Source organism: Empidonax traillii, unplaced genomic scaffold (assembly GCF_003031625.1).
Source record: "Empidonax traillii isolate 1590-97213 ecotype Southwest subspecies unplaced genomic scaffold, ASM303162v1 scaffold418:size511083, whole genome shotgun sequence".
NCBI classification, from domain to species: Eukaryota; Metazoa; Chordata; class Aves; order Passeriformes; family Tyrannidae; genus Empidonax; species Empidonax traillii.
The window spans coordinates 74,010-94,828 of NW_020955611.1; the positions used below are offsets into that span (position 1 = coordinate 74,010).

General features: G+C 43.5%; 1 protein-coding gene across 4 annotated transcripts; it reads right to left on the reverse strand.

Moving 5' to 3' along the window:
- Positions 1-10,341: 10,341 nt before the first annotated feature.
- Positions 10,342-19,352, reverse strand: TENT5C (terminal nucleotidyltransferase 5C). Of its 4 annotated transcripts, none has more exons than XM_027894151.1 (2): positions 19,331-19,352; positions 10,342-16,312 (listed from the first exon to the last, which is right to left on the reverse strand). In XM_027894151.1, exon 2 carries the CDS (start codon positions 16,284-16,286, stop codon positions 15,111-15,113), a length of 1,176 nt encoding a protein of 391 aa, XP_027749952.1. In that variant the 5' UTR covers positions 16,287-16,312; positions 19,331-19,352; the 3' UTR covers positions 10,342-15,110. The 4 variants fall into 4 exon arrangements, with proteins under 4 accessions (XP_027749952.1, XP_027749951.1, XP_027749949.1 ...); XM_027894150.1 differs by lacking the exon at positions 19,331-19,352 and adding an exon at positions 18,883-18,915; XM_027894148.1 differs by lacking the exon at positions 19,331-19,352 and adding an exon at positions 18,542-18,716.
- Positions 19,353-20,819: the final 1,467 nt, after the last annotated feature.

The following is a 20,819-nucleotide window of genomic DNA, read 5'->3' on the forward strand; positions in this document are numbered from 1 at the left end:
AGCTGCATGGCAAGAAGTGCCCAGAGATGGTGGCCCTTGTCCTGCAGGGCAGAGCACCCCTCTAGAAAAGATAGGAGAGATGCCACAGGGGCTCTGCATTTTAAGAGGGAGAGGATGGGGATACAACCAGTATAGCTGCAGAGCAGACCCTGCAAAGGGGTGTGAAGGAGAGGTTATCAGGATGAATGGGGAGGAGGCAAGCAGAGGCTGTAAGGGTTGGGGTCTGTGGGAGAGGAGGGAAAATAAAGGATGGCCACTAAGCCCCAGGCCACTCTGGGTGAGTGGGCTCCTGAATGCTCTGATGTCCCCCATCAGCAGCACCTTCCTGTTCCTGAGGGGGATAACAGTGACATTTCCACTCTAGGAGACCTGCCAGCCTGGAGAGTGCTGTTCCACAGCATGATCCTTCTTCCTTTCAATCCCACCCCATGTCAGCTTTTCCTCTCCATCTATTTTTCTACCATTGAAGGGACCTTTAATTCTTCTATGAGTCAAAGATCACTCAAAACAACCGAGGCTTCCAAGCCAACCTCCAAACCCCTCACTCCCCAGCCAGAGGGGTCACACTGGAAGGAGGCAGCTGAGTCCTCTTTGGCTGGCAAAGTAGAGCACATATCAGCCAGGGCTTTTACAGGCAGATCAAGAAAAGTCATCTGTGTATCCAGCTCCTTTCTTCCACTGACATTTTCCTGGTCAGGCGGATCTAGTCCTAAACTTTCTATCCTTAGTTACGCATTCTTCCTTCTGATATTATCTGCCTTTCACACACTGGTATTGCTCTCTTCCATACAAACATCTTCACAGGAACTCAGACAGCATGGCCTACCCAATTTTTTTCTACCACATGTCAAAGGGATTAGAAGTTACATGTTAAACTACTTCCCAAACAGTGCTTCAAGCTAATAATGTGGTCTCTGGCCCCAGAGAGCAAGCAGACTGAAACAGGGCAGGGAGCTCACACTGTAACACAGAAGAAGAAGGTGGAATCTACTATTCAAACCCAACACCCAGGTAAGCGTTGCCTTTTAAACGTTCTCAGCTGGCTGGAAACAAGTCCCTGATGTGTTTTGTTCAGCATGCACTGAATGTGAGGTGGGAAAGCTCTTACTCTCATATTTGTTCTGTTATAGTCCTAGACCTGAGTTATCTTTTCTGTGCAGCTACCTACTAAAGAGGATTTGCCTTGAGACTTTGTTTGTCTGTACTTTCTGAGAAAGAAGCAAAAAAATCTTGTGAGCCCATGCTGCAGGAAACTGCTTCACTGGAAGTGTGGAGGAGAGCCTGAATGGACACAGAATAGTAAGATCCAAAAAAAGTGACTTTACTGTGTGACTATTTCAATTTTCTCCTCTTTCCTTCTCTTTTTAGATCTCTGCCAAATAAAAACGGGATTGTTTTCTTCTCTTGCGTTGAAAGGCAAAGTCCTTGTAAGACTCTCACACTGAAAGGGTTACACAAAATTGTATTAACCACTTGTGGCTGAGGGACTGCTACACATGTACCGTAGCTGTGAGTATCATAGAATATCCTGAGCTGGAAGGAAGCCACAAGGATAGGTAGATGCACAGTATTTGTACAGGTAATAGGTACAAGACAAGCCCAGAGAAGGTTGGAAATGAGGCTTCTTCTTCCCTTCATGCTTCTCATCACAACAGAATGAGGATGACCTGCAAAACTCAGAAGAAGTTCTGTTGCAGACAGGCTTTGAAGGGAATTTGTTCAGCTTGTAGGCTCCAATGTGTAGGTGTGGCACTTAGGGACATGGTTTAGTGGTGGATTAGCAATGCTGGGTTAACAGTTGGACTCAATGACCTTAGAGGTCTTTTCCAACCCAAATGATTCTGCAATTCTAACTTCAGTCCTTCCATCAGCTGTAAGCTGGTACTTGCTCAGTTAGCAAGGACACAGCTTCAGTCACTTACTGCCTGGTCAGTGCCCTCCCTGAGCTCAAGAAAGAGCCTGTCTTCAGAAAGACTAGGGGGAAGAGCTGCTGGAAAATAAGCTTGCTGTACTCCCTCCCCACCTTCTTGGTCGCTGGCTAACGACGCCCGCAGCATCTCTGCCTCATTCTTCTTTGAGATTTCCCCACCAAATGAGGAAGCACTTAAGAGAGTTAATTAACTCTCTTAATTAAAGGATGTGCGCAACACCCAAACTTCCTAAACACACACACACACGCACACGCACACACACGTCCCAGACCCGCCCGTGTGACCGCGCCAGGTTCCGCAGTCCCTCTCCGGTCCCCGGTAGGTGCCCCGGGGGTGCCGGGCGGTCCCCTTCGGGTGCCGGGTGTGAGAGAGCCGGGCGGGTCCTGGCGCTGTCCGCGGTCCTGAGCGCCCCGCGCCGCTCCCGGGGGCTTTCCGCGGCCGTGGAGGGGCAGCGGGGGCACTCCCGGGCAATAGGGAAGTGTCTGCTGCTCGAGGAAGCTGAGTGACATGGGAAAAGACCCAAACAGCCAACAAAGGGGGAAAAAAAAAAAAAAAGAGAGAGGGGAAAAAGACTAGATTGGAATTTAACATTGAAAACCGAGTTTGCTGCTTGACTTTCTTCACCCCCTACCAGCTCAGCGGTATCAGCGTCTTCCAATCCTAAAGAACAAACTTGTTGTGACCCAGGCCTCTGGTGTACTTCATAACATACTCAACCCATACTCTGAAGCAAATTCCCTCAGTGGCTGGGAAATATGCTTCAGAATATGGGCTGAGTATGAAAAAGTTTGCTGGGCAGCCCTGCTGAACTTTGCAGCAGCCTGAAAAGCAAGGGGTGGGAAGTGTAGAGGTTAAGAGTTTTGGAAAAACCACTTCTGTAAGAATATGAAGTTAACTGCCCTTAGAGTTTTCAACAACCTGGCCTCCTTATGGATATTTACAATTTGAGTACCTCCAGGACTCTCTCTGCCCAAAAGTTAATACAACTTGTAAAATAAGACTGATGGCAGGGGTGGCACACTCATCACCGGCCCAAACAGGCACATGCAGCTGCTGAATGGGTGCGTAATGGGTATAAAAGGCAGTAATAGAAAATGACTCAGGGATTCCCCCTGAGAACATAGCAGGCATGCACAAGTAGAATGATTCACTGTTCATTCAGTGGGACAATTAATCAGAGACAAAAATCAGAGGATGATGACTTATCTAAGCCTTAAAATGGGCTTTTAAATACCTGCCTCTGGTCTCTTAGCTGTAGAGCCCATGTTTCTCTACAATGAGAAACCGAGAATAGAAGTTTTCCTTAGCAATATTTGTTTAGGGTGAGCTCATTACAGTGGCTTTTAGCTAAAACTCTTGTCTCTCTTGCATTTAGAAATATAGCTCTTTGTCTGTCTAATATATTCCTTCTGGAGAACTTTTCCTACTTGAAAATGTATTTTTTTCTCCACAAAGGTTTTTTTCCTGAGTGTCTTCCTCAGAATTTCCTCCTGTTGGGATATTAGGCTTTTAGAGACACACTGTAGCATACCGAACCACTAGTAGGAACATTTTGTTTCGTACCCTAAAGGCTGTCATATGTATAGTCCAAAACCAGGTTCTAGACCCCTGAACACCTCCTGGCTGAATCAGTCTCGTGTATGATCACCAGCCCCTTCTCAGCACTGACTTGTTTTCTCCTGGGTGGTTCCTAAATGTTTTGGAGCCGTTTTCACTTGTAAATGAAGGAGCCCTTGAAGTCCATGGGGTTGACAGTGACTTGATGCAAGTGTGGACTGAAGATATTTGGAGAAAAATGGTTTAAGAGCATGGGCTAAACGTGCTCAAAAGATGTGTATTGTTCCCTGATAAAGCTCTGCTCCTGCCATCACAGCAGGGCTTCTTGGTACATGCACAGATACGGAAAAAATAAAAGCCAGGACAAGTAGGTCACTCAGCTTCAGGTGAGAGTGGAAGACAGATGATACAAAGACTTCTCAGGGGACGTCTCCACGGTGATCTCTGCAGACCTTTGGCTGGAAAAGTTGCTAACGCCCACCTGGACACAGAATGGAGGAGGAGACTCAAGCAACCAGTAAGGATGGACCCATGTCATCATCACAGAAAGGAGGAAATGCCTCCCAGTGGGCTTGGAAGAAAATTCCTGGTACTTTTGTCATATTTCTAGCAGTTTGGAATAAGAAGCAATGCTGTAAAAGTTAATCAGAGGCTGAGTTCAGACTCCAGATAACCCAAAGCCAAAGTGTCAACAAGCAGAAAAGCACCAGACAGGTTTTGCAGCCAGGCACTGACACCACGGGCTGGCTCATCTCACAGCAACCCCCCGGTACAGGACAAAACACTCCCTGAAATGCCATAAGCAGCTTATTTTAGGTGGCTGTATGTCAGGAACTCTCATCCAAAATAAACCCTCAGGCTTACTTCAGTGTATCTTTTTGAAGAAAAGAATTTATATAAATACTCTTTTGTGAACGGAAAATATTCTTGTGAGTCTGTGCAATATTTCACCATGATTTTTTAAAGAAAATATTACCTTCACTCTAAAGCATAGGAAGTAAAACATTAGCCTGGATAACAGTCATACCTACTTTTCGCTGTTCTTGTCACTTGGAACAGGAATCTCCAGGTGATATCTGGGACCCAGGCTACAGTCACAAAGAAAAATTAAAATGGAAAGTATATAATAAAAGTAAGATTTTAGCTCTTTAAAAATATCTTCATTAATAAGGGTCCTCTATACACTAAAACCAGGTCTTTAAATGTTTGTTTACATCATTAATAGAGCAGTTACACCTTGTTTTATCAGTGCTTGAGTTCTCAGCTCACTCTGTACTGAGAGAATGAAGATTTGGTTAAAGTCTAGGTAATCTGCCAGCACTCTGGCATGTCTGGATTCTGAAGAATCCATTGCTACGGAAATAAAAAGGAAATTAAACCATTGGAAGAATTAAAAAAGTATGTTAGGTTGCTATGGAGCCAGATTAAATTGGAGGTAAGGTTTAACTTGCCACTTACTTCACATCACTTGGAACTTGATACTTAATTCACATCATTCTGCAGTGAATATGACAGGAGACTGAAGGGCTCCATGCTGCTGCTTAGTGCTCAGCAGCAACCCAGGTCCTCTCTAAAATGGCAGAAATCCTCTCCTCAAGATGCAGAGTGGGCACTGCCACCTTCCAGACAGCTCTGGTCACACGAACCTGAAACATCTTTCCACAGTTTCTCAGTCCTGTGATATCATTTTTAAAGTAGTGTCACTTCAGTGGGTATAAAATTCAGATACTTAGGTCAGACTGTTTCAAACAATTTCATGAGCCAATGCTATTACACTGCAGCATGTTTGCGATGTATTACAATGCAATATATATAGCAATGAACCTTCTCCTCTGAGATGGTCCCTCTTACAAATTAAATATTGTTTGCAATCTATCAAGCACGCCTGAAACAGCCTGAAGAGCAGTCATCATCAAGAAACCAGGTTTAAATTGTTTTTTGAGCAGTTTTTCTCTTATTCAAGTATAGACCAGTATAATGCATTGTAACAGTACTTTTCCATGAGGTCTGGGATCTGGACATTTTGGCAGTAGCGGACATAAAATCTCTGATGATGATCTGGTATTATAATACTGCTAGTGAGTCAAAATATTCCTGAGATGAAATACAGATCCTTTTCATACTCATCTATTCCTTATTAGCAGTAAGTAAAATCAGTAATCAGACAGTAAACACCTTCAGAGTAAGAGCTGACATTGTGGAATTAAAAGTCATAACTCCACAAGCAGTTTTACAGTTAAAGGCAAGACACTTCTGTCAAATATCACATTGCTAGTTAAAGAACTTCTACTTACGAAAGAAACTAAAGGCATGGTTCTGCCTGGCAGTTCAATGAAAACAAACATTCAAGTTCTGGTCAACTAAACCCCCTAACCATAGCTGCAATTATATCCATACAGCAATCTTTTATTTCTAACCAGACAACAAAAATCCGGCTGAGAATCCTGAGGGCCATAGTTCACACCATAACATCTGAGGAGAGCCATGTGTAACACGCAGTAACAGATGAACACATTTACCACCCTGATTTTATATTTGAATTGAGTATTGCAAGGAGTTACAAATTATATGTGTACAACGTCATAAATGTGGGCATGACACAGACCCCCACGAGTTCTGCTGGCGTGCTGCTGCAGTTTTAAGTCAGACCTGCCTGTAAGAAGATGGTACACTTCTACATAAAAAATGTGGTTCCCCGCTTCATCTGTGTGTTCTTCTTAAACACCTGCATCTTTCTATTTGACTTCTGAAATGTCCCAGTACCATCCAGCCCCCCTTTCCCTTCTCACCCCATCAGTAGGCAAGGCTTCCAAAATATCTACTCCTGGTCCTGCCAGCAAGTCTCCCTGTTACCAAAACGTGCTCCTCACCCTCTTCATGGTTAATTTTTTTAGCCCAGGAAATGATAGTAAATAGGAATCCTCTGTCTATCAGAGAAGTGCTGCAAGAAAGGAGATTAACCATCAATTTAAGGCATGCACATCCTTAGCTGGAATATTACTTCACGTTCAAATTTTCCTCTGCTCCAAAACAGACATTTTTTTTTTTTACGAGCAGCATTTCTCTGGAGTAACTCCATGAATTTGCTGCCAGAGGCTGAGGCCCATCTGCACGTGTTGCTCCCAGTGATCAAACAGGGCTGAGGAAACACAGCCCAGTACAGCTGGGCAGCAGGACAGCCGTAACGCAGGAGCTCGTGTCACTCGTGTCTGCCAGGCTGTTAGCAAATCCCTCACAGCATTTGACAAACTCCCATTGGTGTCACAGGGAATTTGGGCAGTGGGATCAATGGCAGGCTCTCATCCCAAAAATAACTTATTTTCTCACAGTTTTAAGACAAGCTGCCCAGGAGGAGAAAGTGGTGGGGAACTCATGAGGTCTAGGGAGCTACATCAGTCCTGGCAATTCGTCAGGACTATGCAACACGTGGGGAGCCCCACATGATCAGCAAAACAGACAGGCAGATGGCTGTGATTACTAACAGATGTGATGGTAAGAGCAGAAGCATGGAGCTCTTTGCTTCGGTCATATTGCAAATTTGTGCCACAGGGATACTTGTAAATGCAGAGTTTTAGATGTGGGGGTACAGGGGAAAGCACTGAGGAACTGCTGGCAAGCACTGACAGAATATAAGCTTTCTTTGTTTCTCTACTCTGTATTTGCAGAACAAATAAATACTCCTAAAATAACCTGCATCCAGTACTTTTGTGGACTTTGTGCTGACACTGGTTTTAAACCACCTGCAGGTTTCAAAGCGCCCATAACCACCTCTTATGCTTTGGTATGCAAGAACAATGCAAATCTGTCAGCACTATGCAACACTGCAGTCAGCATGGTAGTAAAATTGAAGATGAGTTACTCTGTCCATCCCCATTGTTACTATTTGCCCACAGAATTCAGACAAGATGTTTTTCTAATACCACAAAGTGCAAAATAGCACATCTGGAAACCAGGAGCACAGATGTTGTTGATATCAGAAGAGAGAGGCTGCCTCAAAAACAACAGATAGACTTTGAAATCACCATGAATATCTGACTTTGGCATGCCACAATGCCACAGTGAAAATGGCAGGCAGAGTTTGTGGATGCAAACATCAAGAGGCTGAAAAGCAATCTTAGCTTTGTGTTTTATCTGTGGCATGTACAGCACCAGGCTTGCAACTGGTCCTGGGTCATAAGACACAGAAACCACAAAGTCCCAGAAGAAAATGTTTCCAGTCTCGGAATCCAATATATACAATATAAAGCTTTAAGTGTCTATTTTCTGCAGTTCATCCAAGAACTGAAGAGATTAGTAGATAGCATGAGACAGCCTAGGACTTTTCAGCCTGGTTGATAAGGATGCAGCAATCCACAGGCCAAAGATGAAGTTCAAAAGCCAATGTGGAAATGCAAACGCATTTCTCACTAATTACTACAATCAAATATTAGAACAGGTTCTCCAAGTACACAATGAATTGCCACTATCTTTAAGGTAAGCCTGAATAACTTTCCAGGAGGCACACTCAGATATAGCTTTCAGAATAAGTTTTTCAGATAAGCAAGAGAGAGGCAGTGGAGAAGGGAACAGTTGCAAGGGGACAGTCAATTCTGAAGCAAGAAGGGTATCAAGAAAGAGAGCAGTTCGTGGGTGTAATTCACATGCTACATATTTGAAACACTCAGAAGACTTGCCTTGCTGTGTGGGGACAGCGAATCATAAATGTCACACTTCAACCATTCTTTTGCAAGGGTGACAATTTTCCCTCTGCTTGAGGTGCAGTCAAGCCTTGGGAGTCTCCTGAAGCACGCAGGTGTTTCTACAAGAGTTTCTCAGTGACCAAAGGTTATTGCCACAAATTCAACCAGCCATCTTCCTTGTCCTCTATCTTGGCCTCACTTCTCCCAGAGTCTGCACTTCTCCATTCTGCAAGCAGTGGGAATGGCACGGATTATCCCCTGATGTACTTATCAGTGACAAAATGTCAGCATAGCATTTTGCAGCACAGCCTAGACAACTAGATCCTACTGATTTACTAAATCACCTACCCAAAAGTCAGTGGGATAACACTACTAATGTATAGGTTTCTTTTATGTACATGCAAACTACCACTTTAGGCTCGAGCAACCACTTTGCACATAGTTTTTGGCAAGACCCACTTTTTCCAGCAGCATGACTCAATTCTTTCCTACTAGGAAAATTAGTAGGGTTTGGCAGGTTAAGTACTCCCTTAGCTGGGCAGTCTTGCCTATAGGATATTGAACTACTCTTTTTCTCATTGAGATGAAGCAGAACAATGGCAACACTGCCACTGCAGCAAAACATGACTGCTATGTTTAACACCCATACTCAAGTGATATGTGCTGGATAAATAAAAGTGATATTTTATTATTGAAAACAGCAATTTCATGTATTTAGTGTATTAGTGAACTAAGTATAGTAATAAGTAGCAAGCAACATTTAAAATAAACAGGAATGCACATAATTTTTTTTTCTCTGATAGGACCAACTACTCTGTGTAAGGTCACTTTGAACACTGTGATTTCAAAAGTTTTAAATATTCCATATTCTGTCATGGAAGGAAGGAGAAAAACAAATACACCTGACAGAAAAATGGCAATCATTTAGAATACCCTTTATCTAATGCCTCTCACACCCCATGACAAGACTGAATTCATCTTGCAGAGCATGGAGAAGGCAGGACTCCAGTAGTTACAACAGAACAAGATGCTAATAATTGTATTTTCACGAGCAGTGCAACAGCATTAGAACAAAAGCATCTTTCTTTAGTTCCTCTCAATATTTACCATTACATAAGCTCCACGTGGAACTTGGAGTGCTCTAGCACCACTTGCCTAAGCACAGCTATTTTGATGTTTCAGTATCTGACCCTACAAAGCTAAGTTTGGCATTCTAGAAACTTAAGGACGGTACTCAAAATAACCCTGAAGCTTTTATGATGTGATAAACAGGAGTTGAGGTAAGTGAGTTTCAGGTGACAAGCAGGTGGTTTATGTTGCCCAGCTGCATTATCAGTTCTGCATTTAAGTTCAGAGGGAAGCAATTACATATTGAAAAGGGACTACACGAGTAACATGATTATTTCCATGGGATCATCCTGCATCTGCTAATATCCACAGAAGTTTCCACTGCAGGTGTTACAAGGTACTGACTAGAGTCTGGAATTTCTCCAGCATTACTTAAATGAGAGGCTAGAGTTTGAGCTCTGGAGGCGATAGAAGCAAGCACACTTCTTACAAAGCATTTATTCTACAGTAGGAGGAACAGCAAGTAGACTACCACACAATCCTAACTTTTATTAAGCTTTGACCTGCTCAACTCCCATTGATCATTGGTTAGTAGTAACATCCTCTTTTAGGACAGAGTGAAAGCTAAGACTTTCAGCCTGCAAATAACTTGACGAAAAGTTGCTGACTGTTTCTCACCTCCTTGGCTCATGAGTTGAGGTATGCAGCAGCATATAAAATGGAGTGTGTTACAGAACAGACTCATAGGCTCTAGTTTAGAGCAGACGCTACTTAACAGGTCTAGGTCTGTGCCTCAGCATGTTTTAAAGTCAACTTGAGACCAGATGATCGTCAGAGAGGGAAAGAATGGTTCTCTAGAAACTGTCAGTATAATCTAAGTGAAAGATTAATCACATCTCCTTAAATGACTAATCTCCAGGAAGCTGAGGCAGATGTGTACATCCATGAATAAAAAGAGTACCTTGAATAACATCTAAAGCAAGCACTACTGTGTATCCCACACTCTTACTCCCCCTGCAAGTGCACCTGCACACACATTGACCAATAAGCTCTGCAAATACTTTGTCAGCACAGTTTAGATATAAAAATTGCTAAAGGCAAGCACAATGTTTAGCATAAGTTTATTTGCACAAGAATTTCAGCATCATTAAAGTCAAAAACCCAGTTTCCAAGAGTGACAAGTGAACACCATAGTGCAGAACAGTAGACAAAGTTACTGTGACCAATCTCACATTTGGGCTTATCCAAGTATGTCATATCTTGTTTTGCCAGCTTAAAAAAAAAATACTCCTTCCAAAGAGATATGAGACAGATTTTCCAAGAGCTGACTTCTTTTTATAGTAAAAATGTAAGAAAAACATAGGAAAAAGACCTTCTAAATTTCAACAGAAAGTGCATTTTTAGTCGGAGAGACAAGCCCAATCCAGACACTTCAGTGAGTGGCAGTCTCTTCCAATACAAGTGAGAAAAAACAGAATGCTCCAACCATTCCCAAGATTTCTACAGCTATAGCCCAGCATTCCACCTTATCTCTAGTTTCACTGAAATTAAAGAACATATATGAAGTACATTTAACCATGTTAAGCAAGACTTAGACAGAATGGCTAGAAGTTTTCCTACTCATTTTGCTCTCCCAACACCCATATTAGACCAGGCTGCCAGTGACTGTGGTCAGTTTACTGCTTATTCCTGTGCCTTTCAATTATGGCACTCAGTGACTTAGTTGAGTGAGAGGGATAGGAAACAAGTACCATCAGTACCATGACAGCGTAAAATTAAAGAAGTTTGCCCAGGTTCTCTTCTAAGAGGCCTTTTCCCAACTACTCATGCAGTGATAAGCAGAGATCACTACCAACATCAATGGTTATTCTAGCAATCAGAAACCCACAGAGCCTAGGCACAAAACATACCAAATGCTTAACCTCTCAGCTCAAGTCCAAAATACGTGTTTTCAGTTTCAGTGAAAACGCTGGGAATTTGGAATAGATTTAAATACTACCTACTGCTTTGTAGAAGAGATGATTAATGTTAAAGCACAAGGATCTTTTGAAAAATGGTTATTCAGAAGCAAGCAGTAGTCTGCAACCTCCAGCTTCCTGATTGACTGAACTAGCTGACTATAATCACAGGAACAACTAAATCTTGAGCTGAGGGAGCAGAAAGTATGTTTTACCTTACAACTTGTCAGAGTGACCATGGATCAGCACAGGGATCTTAAAGTGACGAAGACCCAGTCTACTACTAGGTCTCCTTGATAGCATCTCTATAAAATAAACAAGTCTATCTTACAGTGAGAAAGTCACACAAATAAACTGCAAGTCAAAGGGAACTTGACAACAAGTGCTGAGAACAGATGCTTAAACCTCAAACTGGCTTTGTCCAGTAGTGCTTATAAGCTGTGCAAAGAAAGACAGCTTTTTTATACCACAATCTAGTTTAGAAGCCTAGTCCTGAGGAATGATGCACTGAAACAAGACTTGCAGCCTAATGTTACTGCAGCTTTGTTTTAATGACAGTGCCCAGAGGGAATGTATCAAGGTAATAGTCTGAAGTATAGTAGTCTTTCTCTAACCTCCACTTCATGCACAAAGGGGGCAAAAGTGGTTAGAACAGGTTTGCAGAGGTGTCATTAAGTGCTAAAGGGTGACTGAATCAAGCACGCAGCCTAGACTGTCATGACTGAGGTCATCATTTACCCAGTGCTCGTTGTCAAGTTACCCTTGCTACAGGAGTGACCATAAACCTGAACCCAAACAAGCTAATGCACAGCAAACTAAGCCACTGCCACATGCACCATCAAGCCACTAGGGCAACCTGAAACAGAAAGGGGTAGACTGCCTGCAACACAGTGATGAAGAGCTACTGAGTACACCAGCATTACCTGCCGAGCCAGGATTATTTCGAAGGCAATGAGACCGTTCCAGCAATCCTTTGTACTCTAGTGCCAATGCAATAGGTAGTGTGCAGCATCAGGATACAATTTAACCATTCAAGAGTTTAACAGCTAACAGCCAGCCATCAGTATTTCTAATGTGCCAAAGCATCTTAAGAAACAGACAGGGAACACTGAGGTCCTGCAAAGCTTAGGCCCAGGCATTCAGCTGTTTAGAGGGCAGCCACTCAATGTGAAGTTTCCTTAGAGGCCTCGGCATCAGGTTACGTTACCAAAAGCACAGTGGCAGGAAGCTTAACTTCTCCATAGCTCTGTCTCACTAGGAATCCATTACAGCCTTTTTTTATAGCATTTCCTTTTCTAGGAGAGGCACCTGGCTTGATGTTCAGCAGCCAAGGCTTTCAGAGATCAGTAAAACATAAGTCTGTGTTTCCAGCTTGGTAGGACTCTTCCTTAGCATCTCACCGCTTGTCCCACATGAGCTGATGCACAGAAACAGTTTCTAAAGATGAGATCCCACAAGATAGATACTTAAGCCTAAATTATCTGATATGCAAATCAAACATCTCTCCAGACAATGATTTACTTCTGCAATGGCTATAGCATAGGCTAGCTTTAAAAACATCTACACAAGAGACAGCAGCAATTACAAACCCTTAAATCTTCTTTCTAGTGACACTCTATACTAGACCAAGTATTGCTTTGCATGCAGAAGTTATTCTTGCTAGGACTGCATTCCAGCAGTAAGCTTGCACCACGTTTAACACACATGACAACACTGGCATCGTGTTAGTTTTTAAAAAGTCAAAGTCTTGGGTGAGAGATATCTTGTCTGCAAACTACATCAAGTCCAAGACTGGGTTTGCTTTCAAGTTTAGCTTCTTTGGCTGACTAATGGGGAAACCTTTAATGAAAAAAGCCACAATATAATTCACCAAATTATTTGTACATTTGCTACTGAAGTTGCTTACAAAACCACTCAAAAAATTAAGCTAAAGCCTTCTTGGCTACATATAGTCTGCTTTGTAGATTGCATCCCTCCCTGCCTTCCTAACCTAGATGAAAGTCTGAACACAAGAGTAGCCTCGCTGCTCTATTGAGGCTGTGTTTATGAAGTAGTTATGAAAAGAGAGAACTTGCAATGTAAATAGAAGTTTTTGGTCTTATGATGAACAAGCAGTTTTTACAGCCATTTAAGTGCTGCACTGCTGCTGTTTCCACCTTGAACAGCAACCCAACATTGGTGCTTCTTTCTGCTTTACCTTTTAAGCTTAAATAAATTGTCTGATCAGGCACTTTGGTCTCACAAGCATGCAGAAACAGCTAGAGGTAATAAAGATTCAGCAAGCAAGCATTCTTGAACATTGCACCAGTAAATAGCTCTAAGACTTGCCGTTCTAGTCTACCTCTCCGGTTAAGAAAGGGAAACTCAAGGTCATTTGCTACATGAATTTTACTATTGTAATTCAGTGAAAATCGTCCAGTTAATACACCAGTTTCTAACACCACTATATAAATAACTGGGGAATTTTTAGCTTCTTTATAAAGCACAGGAGTCTCAAAGCAGCAAGTTCAGCACATACCCTTCAGGAAGGTCAGCTCCCTACCCCTCCAAGGGAGTGCATACTCTTCCAGAGGCTACTCTGAAAACAGGCCCAGAATTTCAACACATACAGCTTCCGTGGAGAGCTCTACTCAGGGTTTATAGACAATCTCTTCAAGTGAGGGTTAAGACCAGCAAAAAGGAAAAATCTTACTCTAACTGCTCAAAATACCATCTCATGCAGTGACCAGTTGATAGTGATAAACTTTAAGTGGTGACAGAAAGACAAGCCTTCAGGACCTGCCTGAAGTTGCACAGTAAGAAATTCATTTTAGGAGGCACTTTTGGAATTCATACTGTGGCAGGAATGCACATAACCCTGCAGCTCACAGTGTTTTGGGGTTGGGGTGATTTTTTTGCTGGGTTTTGTTTTGGTTGGGGTTTTTTGAGGTTTTGTTTTTGTTGTTGTTTGTTTTTTGCTGTGGATCTGTGAAGAAGAAAATTGGGCCAAACTCAGTATAAGAGCTGTGTTACTTTCCAACTGTGCTAAAAACTGTTTTGAAGGATACAATCAGAAAGGCTTTAGCTTGATCCTGGACTCAAGAGTATTTTTCCATCATAAATATTCAAACTGCGGTTTCAACTCTATTTAAAGCTTCAATTCATAATTTCAAGGACTTTTTGCATTGCCAAGTTTTAGATTGTGTTTTGGTGCATGTTTAGAGATGCCACCTCCAAAATTTTTGTACTCAAGAAAAATTTAGCCAGCTTATGCTTTAGAGACAGGCTACGGAATCCATCTTCAACTGCCAAGAAATTAGTCTTGATTTTGAGGCAAGATCACATATCTATGGATACTACAGGAAACAACATTTAGGCCCTCTACAAGACAGACAGGTACCCATACTGTTACCACCTCCACACAGCCAGAAAGTAAAAGCAACCCAAGCATGACACGCACCCATTCTTTTAGTTTAGTCTATTCCTTCAATAGAAGTCTGGCCAGAACTTGAACTGAAGAAGAATAATGAGGTTATGCAATAGAAAGCAGAGTTTTGCTGCTACTCTAGGTGCAGCTTCTGCACAAGGCATTTATTAACTAACCCAGTTTACTGGATATTCCACTGAAATCACATCTTAATAGCCGCTTCCAGAACTAGTACAAAGTTTCTTAACAATTCCTCTTAACATTTGGCTGCTGGTTCTCTTCTCCCAGTGAAGAGGTAATAAGGCTTCTTGGCATTTGTAGAGACACACTGAAAGTTTCATAGCAGGTCGTCTGGTTGCATAATCCCACTGCACACCAGAAATGGACAGTTCAATGCAGTCATGCTTCCAGTAGAAAACATCCAACTGGCAGTTCTTACTTATCTATATATACACACACTCAGCATCTTGGCAATCAGTAGCCTCCATTCAGAAACACTTGAGTGAAGCCATCAATTGCAAGGCAACCAGGTGGGGTAGGACTGGCTGTACAGCACAGGAGCACTTGCAAGATAGTAGTTGCTGAAGTTTACATCACTAACATAAGGTGCTGGCTGGTAGTAACACGTGACATTAGTGGCATTAGGGATGACGTTTTGCTCTGCCAGCACTTTGAGTGCCAGCAGAGAAATCAAGTTGAGAGTTTGCCTTCGCTCATGCCCCATGAGACAGACTGTGCTCTCATTCACCACCCTGCGCAGAATCATGAGGTAGTCATATTTGCTCCTCTCTTCTTTGGAGAAGTGGTTCTGGAGGTAGGTCTCTAGCTTGCGCTGCTGATCCAGGATGTCTGGGAAGTCTATGAAGAATCGAGAGCACATGTAGCGCTCTAAGGTTTTTATCTCATCCTTATCCATGGGCTTGAAGTCTCGTACTAAGAGGTTACTGTACTTCAGAAGCCCACCACCTCGGATCTCTTCAGGATTTTTGGTAGCTATCAGTTTGTTCTGGAGGTGGTCAAAAGCTGCTTCAAAATCTCCATACATACTTTCCCCGATCACAGTTGGATGGAAGTGCTCTGACATGGGAGTTTCCGAGTAGTCGTAGTAAAAGAGCAGGGAGTCCAGTATGATTTGGAATGAGTCCACACTGAACTCAAACTGCCGTCGTATACAGTCTACAAACTTCAGCTCCACATTTCTGCCATGCTTGTTGGAAAGTGATATCAAGCTCCAACGGTCAGTCCCCGTGTACACTTTCACTAGCTTCTGGATGTAGGCTTCCTTCAGTGTTACGGGACTGATTTTTAGCTTGCTTACTCCTTCTGGCAAGAAATTCAAGAGGGATCGCAAGACCACATCTCGAACTAACTGAAACTCTGCCTCACTTGGAAGAGAAACTTGAAAAATGAGATCCAGGTCTTTGCATCCCAGCCCATTATCTTTGACCAGGACATGACCAGCTGCAGAGCCATTCAGACGGGCATCACGCACCACAATGCCTGCTTCACTCAGCCTACTCCGAACTGTCTGAACAATGTCCTTCAGAGTTATCTTCAGTGTTGGGAAGTTACCTCGTCCATGGATTGGAACCACCTCTGTAAGAACCTCATGCAGACGGCTGACCTGCTCCCAGTTCAGCACACTGCAGGACATGCAGTCTGCTGTTTTACTTCCTTTGCCTGCCATCTTAAGGCTTTTCTTCTCCAAAGAAACTGTAAGGAGGTAGAATATAAAAAGGAAAAGACAAGTCAGACTTTATGTTTATGCTTCCTAGGCACATTCCTAGGCTCTGTTTTTCTGTCTATTCACACAGACAAATTAGAAGGAAGTAATTCTAAGTACTAAGCAAGCCTTTCACCTAACATGATACACAGCTTCTCTATTGGTGTAAGCAGAAAAAAAAATTAGTTGTCATTGGTTTTTTTTTGCAAGTTAGGGTAACTTCAGAAAAGCACTTCGTATCAAGTGGAAATTATCAAAGATAATACAAAAGCTTTACCCAAGTTTAAAGTCACCTGCAGCACCAGCTGAAGCCAGATGAGCTGCAAAAGCATTTTCGAAAGTAAAGCTCTGAAGCTGTTTCATGATACGTATAAAGTTCAGACTGCTCTCTCTAACTAAGACAACAGTAGAAGACACTCAGGTGTTAGTTTCAGGGCTTAGACATCTAGTCCACTGAAAGCACTTAAATTATGCCAGAGATAGAAGATTTCTTCCTTTTCACAAAAGACTTTTCTTTCTGTACCATCCATCATCTATGCTTTATAGGATAAAGGCCAAGTACACCTTGCTCCTGCAAAAAGCTGCAGCAGTTCAGCATCCTGGACAGAACTTCAGCTGCAAAGTCAGGTAACAACATTCAGCTTGAACTCCAGTCTTTGTAAGCAACTCTTTACTCTTCTTCAGAGACATTGCCTAACCAAACCACCTCTGTGGAAACACTCATACCTGCCCCAGCTTTAGCTCATTTGAGAAGGGTAAATAAGTTTGTAAGAGCTGGGATTATTTTCAGATTACATCTGTCAAGTTAGCGTTACTCTTTTAACACTGAGAATCTCACTAACCAGACTTGATCACAGCCTTGTGTGAACATTTTAAGCCCAAGAGAATGATTTGCTCAGATGTGGTAAGATTCCTTAAGTTGCTTTTCTTTTACATGTAAGCATGTAGATACTTACATATGTTCTACAGTCATGCAATTCCAACTGGTATTAATATCCTCTTCTTTTTTAAGTGTTCCAGGTTTCTGTTGTAGTCAGGTGCTTCCTGACAGCTAAAGACTAATTGAAGCCTCACCTTCTTCTGCCCCAAGTACTTGTGAAGACTGCAGCTGCCAAGGTCAGACTAATCAAACTTAAGCAAATTAACTCTTGCCTACCAAGAATAGCTTAAAAGCCAGCCATATAGTTTCCTAACATGCAACAGCATGGAACATTTTAAAACCAACTATCAAAGAACAGCTATTGTCATCTCATGCCCCTCCTCTTCCAGCTTTTAATTTTTGAGCAGCTCATTTGACCTGTCACCACCTTTACAGGAGAGTCACATCCTAGATCAAATACACAGTAAGGTTAAAATGCTCATGGGGAACTTTCTTCTGTCCTTGAGGATGAGGTGCTGCATTACAAACTGTGCTGCTTTGGGTTACATCAGCACCGGCAGGCACAACACAAACCTGTGATTCACAAGATGATTAATCCAGAATAAATCAAGAGGTTCTCCAAGCTCAATCCTTAATGCTCCAACACAGCATAAACCCAAAGGCATCAAGCCTGCCAGCAGTTTTTTTCAGACACTTCAAGTGCATAAAGTATATTTCCATTGTGAACTCCCTGTATTTCCATTAAATCCTTCAGATCACTAAAGAACACAAAAGTCTTCTAACTTAAGCTGCAAGTGCTTCCAGCTTCTGCCTCTGAAAATGTTCCCTCTCCTCCTCCCTGTTTGCAGCCCTCTCTGCAGCTTAGGCAACACACACAGCTCACCCAGTAACCAGAAAGGACTTGGACCAGTGCTTCCCACCCACACACACTTAGTTCTGCTTGGTGATCCTCACCTAGGAGAATAATGCACACTGCTGCCCTTGGGGGAAGAAGACAAAGTTCTTTCATTTCCAGTTCAGCAGAGAATTTAATTCTCAAGCAGTCAACCTCCAAAGCCTTCCACCCCCAAATCACTCGCATTTGCCTCCTCAGCTAGGTTTACATTAGCGACAACAGGATCTTAGTGACTTCAGTGTATTTGGGATGTTAATAGTTCACATACTTCTTGTTTCACCACCAACCATTCCCGACACAGGAAAACCTGATACCTGAAGATGCTCATTCTCTGGGAATGAAAAGACTATGGAAGCAAGAGATGCTGGTAAAGATACTTAGTAAGTGTAAAGATCACTGGATGCCACACTCAAATCAGAGGCAGAAGGAGCAAGGACAACACACCTTCACCTTTGTCACGATGAGGTGATTTATTCTGCAGCAGCAACTTGCCACTATAAGACATAACTCGACACAACACCCAAAAAAATGCAGGCGCCCGTCCCCTCAGGGTCACAGCTCCCCCTCGGACCCCAGCGGCTCTGAGGGCAGGGAGGTCTGGCTCCCTCCGTGGGACGTTCATCCCCTCACCGGGAATTCCTTCACCGGGACTCAACAAAACCCGCGTTCTTCCGCTTTAAATATCGACAACCACTACAAAAGCATTACCGAGGGCTCGCTCCCAGGAGAGCCCGCACGAAAGGGACCATAACCCCGCCCGCTCCGGAGAGGAGCCCCCCGCTCACCTCAGCCGCGCCGCACACCCCGAGCGACCGCGCCAGCCCCGCCACTGCCCGCGCCCGCCCTTTATGGCCCTTTATGGCCGCCCCGCCCCGCCCCGGCCCGGCCCGCCCCGCTCGGCCCTCCCTGCGGAGCGGGGGCGGCTCTGGCCGCCGGTCCGGCCGCCGGGCCCTCTGCCCGGGGAGCCCCGCGGCGATCGGGGTGGGGAGAGGACGGGGGGGCCACCCGCGCCCTGGAACCCTCAGCCCCCGCCTCGGGGACTCGCCCCGCAGCCTCCCTGCACAGGGGGGAAACTTTTCAAGGGCCCCTCAGTTCAGGAACGACGCCGAAGTGCTGGAGCGAGTTCAAAGAAGCGCAACGAATCTGGCGAAGGGTCTGGAGCACAAATCCAATGAGAACCGGCTGAGAGTTGGGGTTGTTTAGCCTGGAGAAGGGGAGGCTTTCTACTACTACCTGAAAGGAGGTTGTAGCCAGGTGGGGATCGCTCTCTTCTCCCAGGCAACGACTGACAGGATGAGAGGAGATAGTCTCGAGATGAGCAAGGGGAAGTTTAGGTTGGACATTAGGAATAACTTCCTCACAGAAAGGGTCATTAGACATTGGAAGGGGGTGCCCAGGGAGATGGGGGACTCTCTGTCCCTGGAGGTGTATGAGGAAAGACTGGATATGACACTTTAGTGCCATGGTCTAGTTGACATGGTGGTGTTTGGTCACATATTTGGACTCGATAAACTCAGAGGTCTTTTCCAACTTAATTGATTCTGTGATTCTGAGATTCAGTGGACTATGATGAATAGCTGACTGAAACACAACACGGCTTTCCCAAAGGCCCCCCATCCCAAACAGAACATCTCCCAGCATAGATCCCAAACATCCAAGCTCTGCCAAACAGTTCGCTCTGTTGCCCCACCAGAAACAGCCAAACTAGGAGTTCATACAGAACGTACAAGGATGTGCTTGCAAGGACACGACAGCGTGCATGTGTTGACACAGTGTGCTACTGGAGACCGCAGCTGACAAGCTGTGGGAGGTTCTGGAGACATGGAGGAGGAGGATGAAACAATTGGACAGGAAGCAGCTTGGAGATGCAGTGTCATAAAAATCAGCTGGTGTTCAACAGCGCAGGGTGCAAGATTGTGCATGCTGGGGGCAAAAGTTATGATTTCTGCTGAGAACACAACATTTCAGCAACACAGAGGAGAAAGGACCCGAGGTATTTGTCTTTTGTAGGATAATCAAGACTTGTTAGAGGCAGGGGGAAAAGCAAAACTTAACCTAGGACGGCCAGCTGACATAATTTTAGTGGAGTTTAGAAAAGTAGTTACAAAGAAATGGCAAAACCATCCCCATACCACCACATCTGTTACACTGTTTGGCCATATACAGTCAAGAAAGATGAGTTAAAACCTGCACACGCACAGAGAAAAGCTGACCTTGTAAGGGGAAACTGAAAAGCTCTTCTTTGCCTAGCAAACAAAACAGACTTGCCTTACTTCACCAACAAAGCCAAAGCTTAGCAGAAATACAGGAGTGAGTTAGTTCATTTAATTATTTATTTTTCTCCAATAGCCCTCCATTTGGATGCCAGGAAACAATAGGAATTATTTAAATTGAAGTATAACATTGACACAAGAATCAGGGCAAGTTACCATCTTTTTTGTCCAATAATAATTAATTCAGAGCATCACAGGATGGAGAGAGTGAAATAAAACTAACCAGTTTCAAGACAGAGCTAGAAAAGAAAATATGTAATATGAGTGGCTATGATGGTACAGAGCGGGATGTGAGGATCCAGGTCTCTCTCAACATATTTTACCCTGTGCTTCTAAAATTAGAAAGAGTAGGGTACTCAAAGAGAAGTAGTACCAGAAATGAGAGGCATAACCACCACTAAGGAAATGTCTCACTTGGAGGTTAAAACAGGGAATAATCTCACCTTTTA

Coding starts and splice junctions, on each gene's coding strand:
- TENT5C (XM_027894148.1), bottom strand. CDS start 18,602: ATGTCTTATAGTGGCAAGTTGCTGCTGCAGAATAAATCACCTCATCGT. Junction 16,313..18,541: donor TCATCGTGACAAAGGTGAAG/GTGTGTTGTCCT, acceptor ACCTCCTTACAG/TTTCTTTGGAGAAGAAAAGC.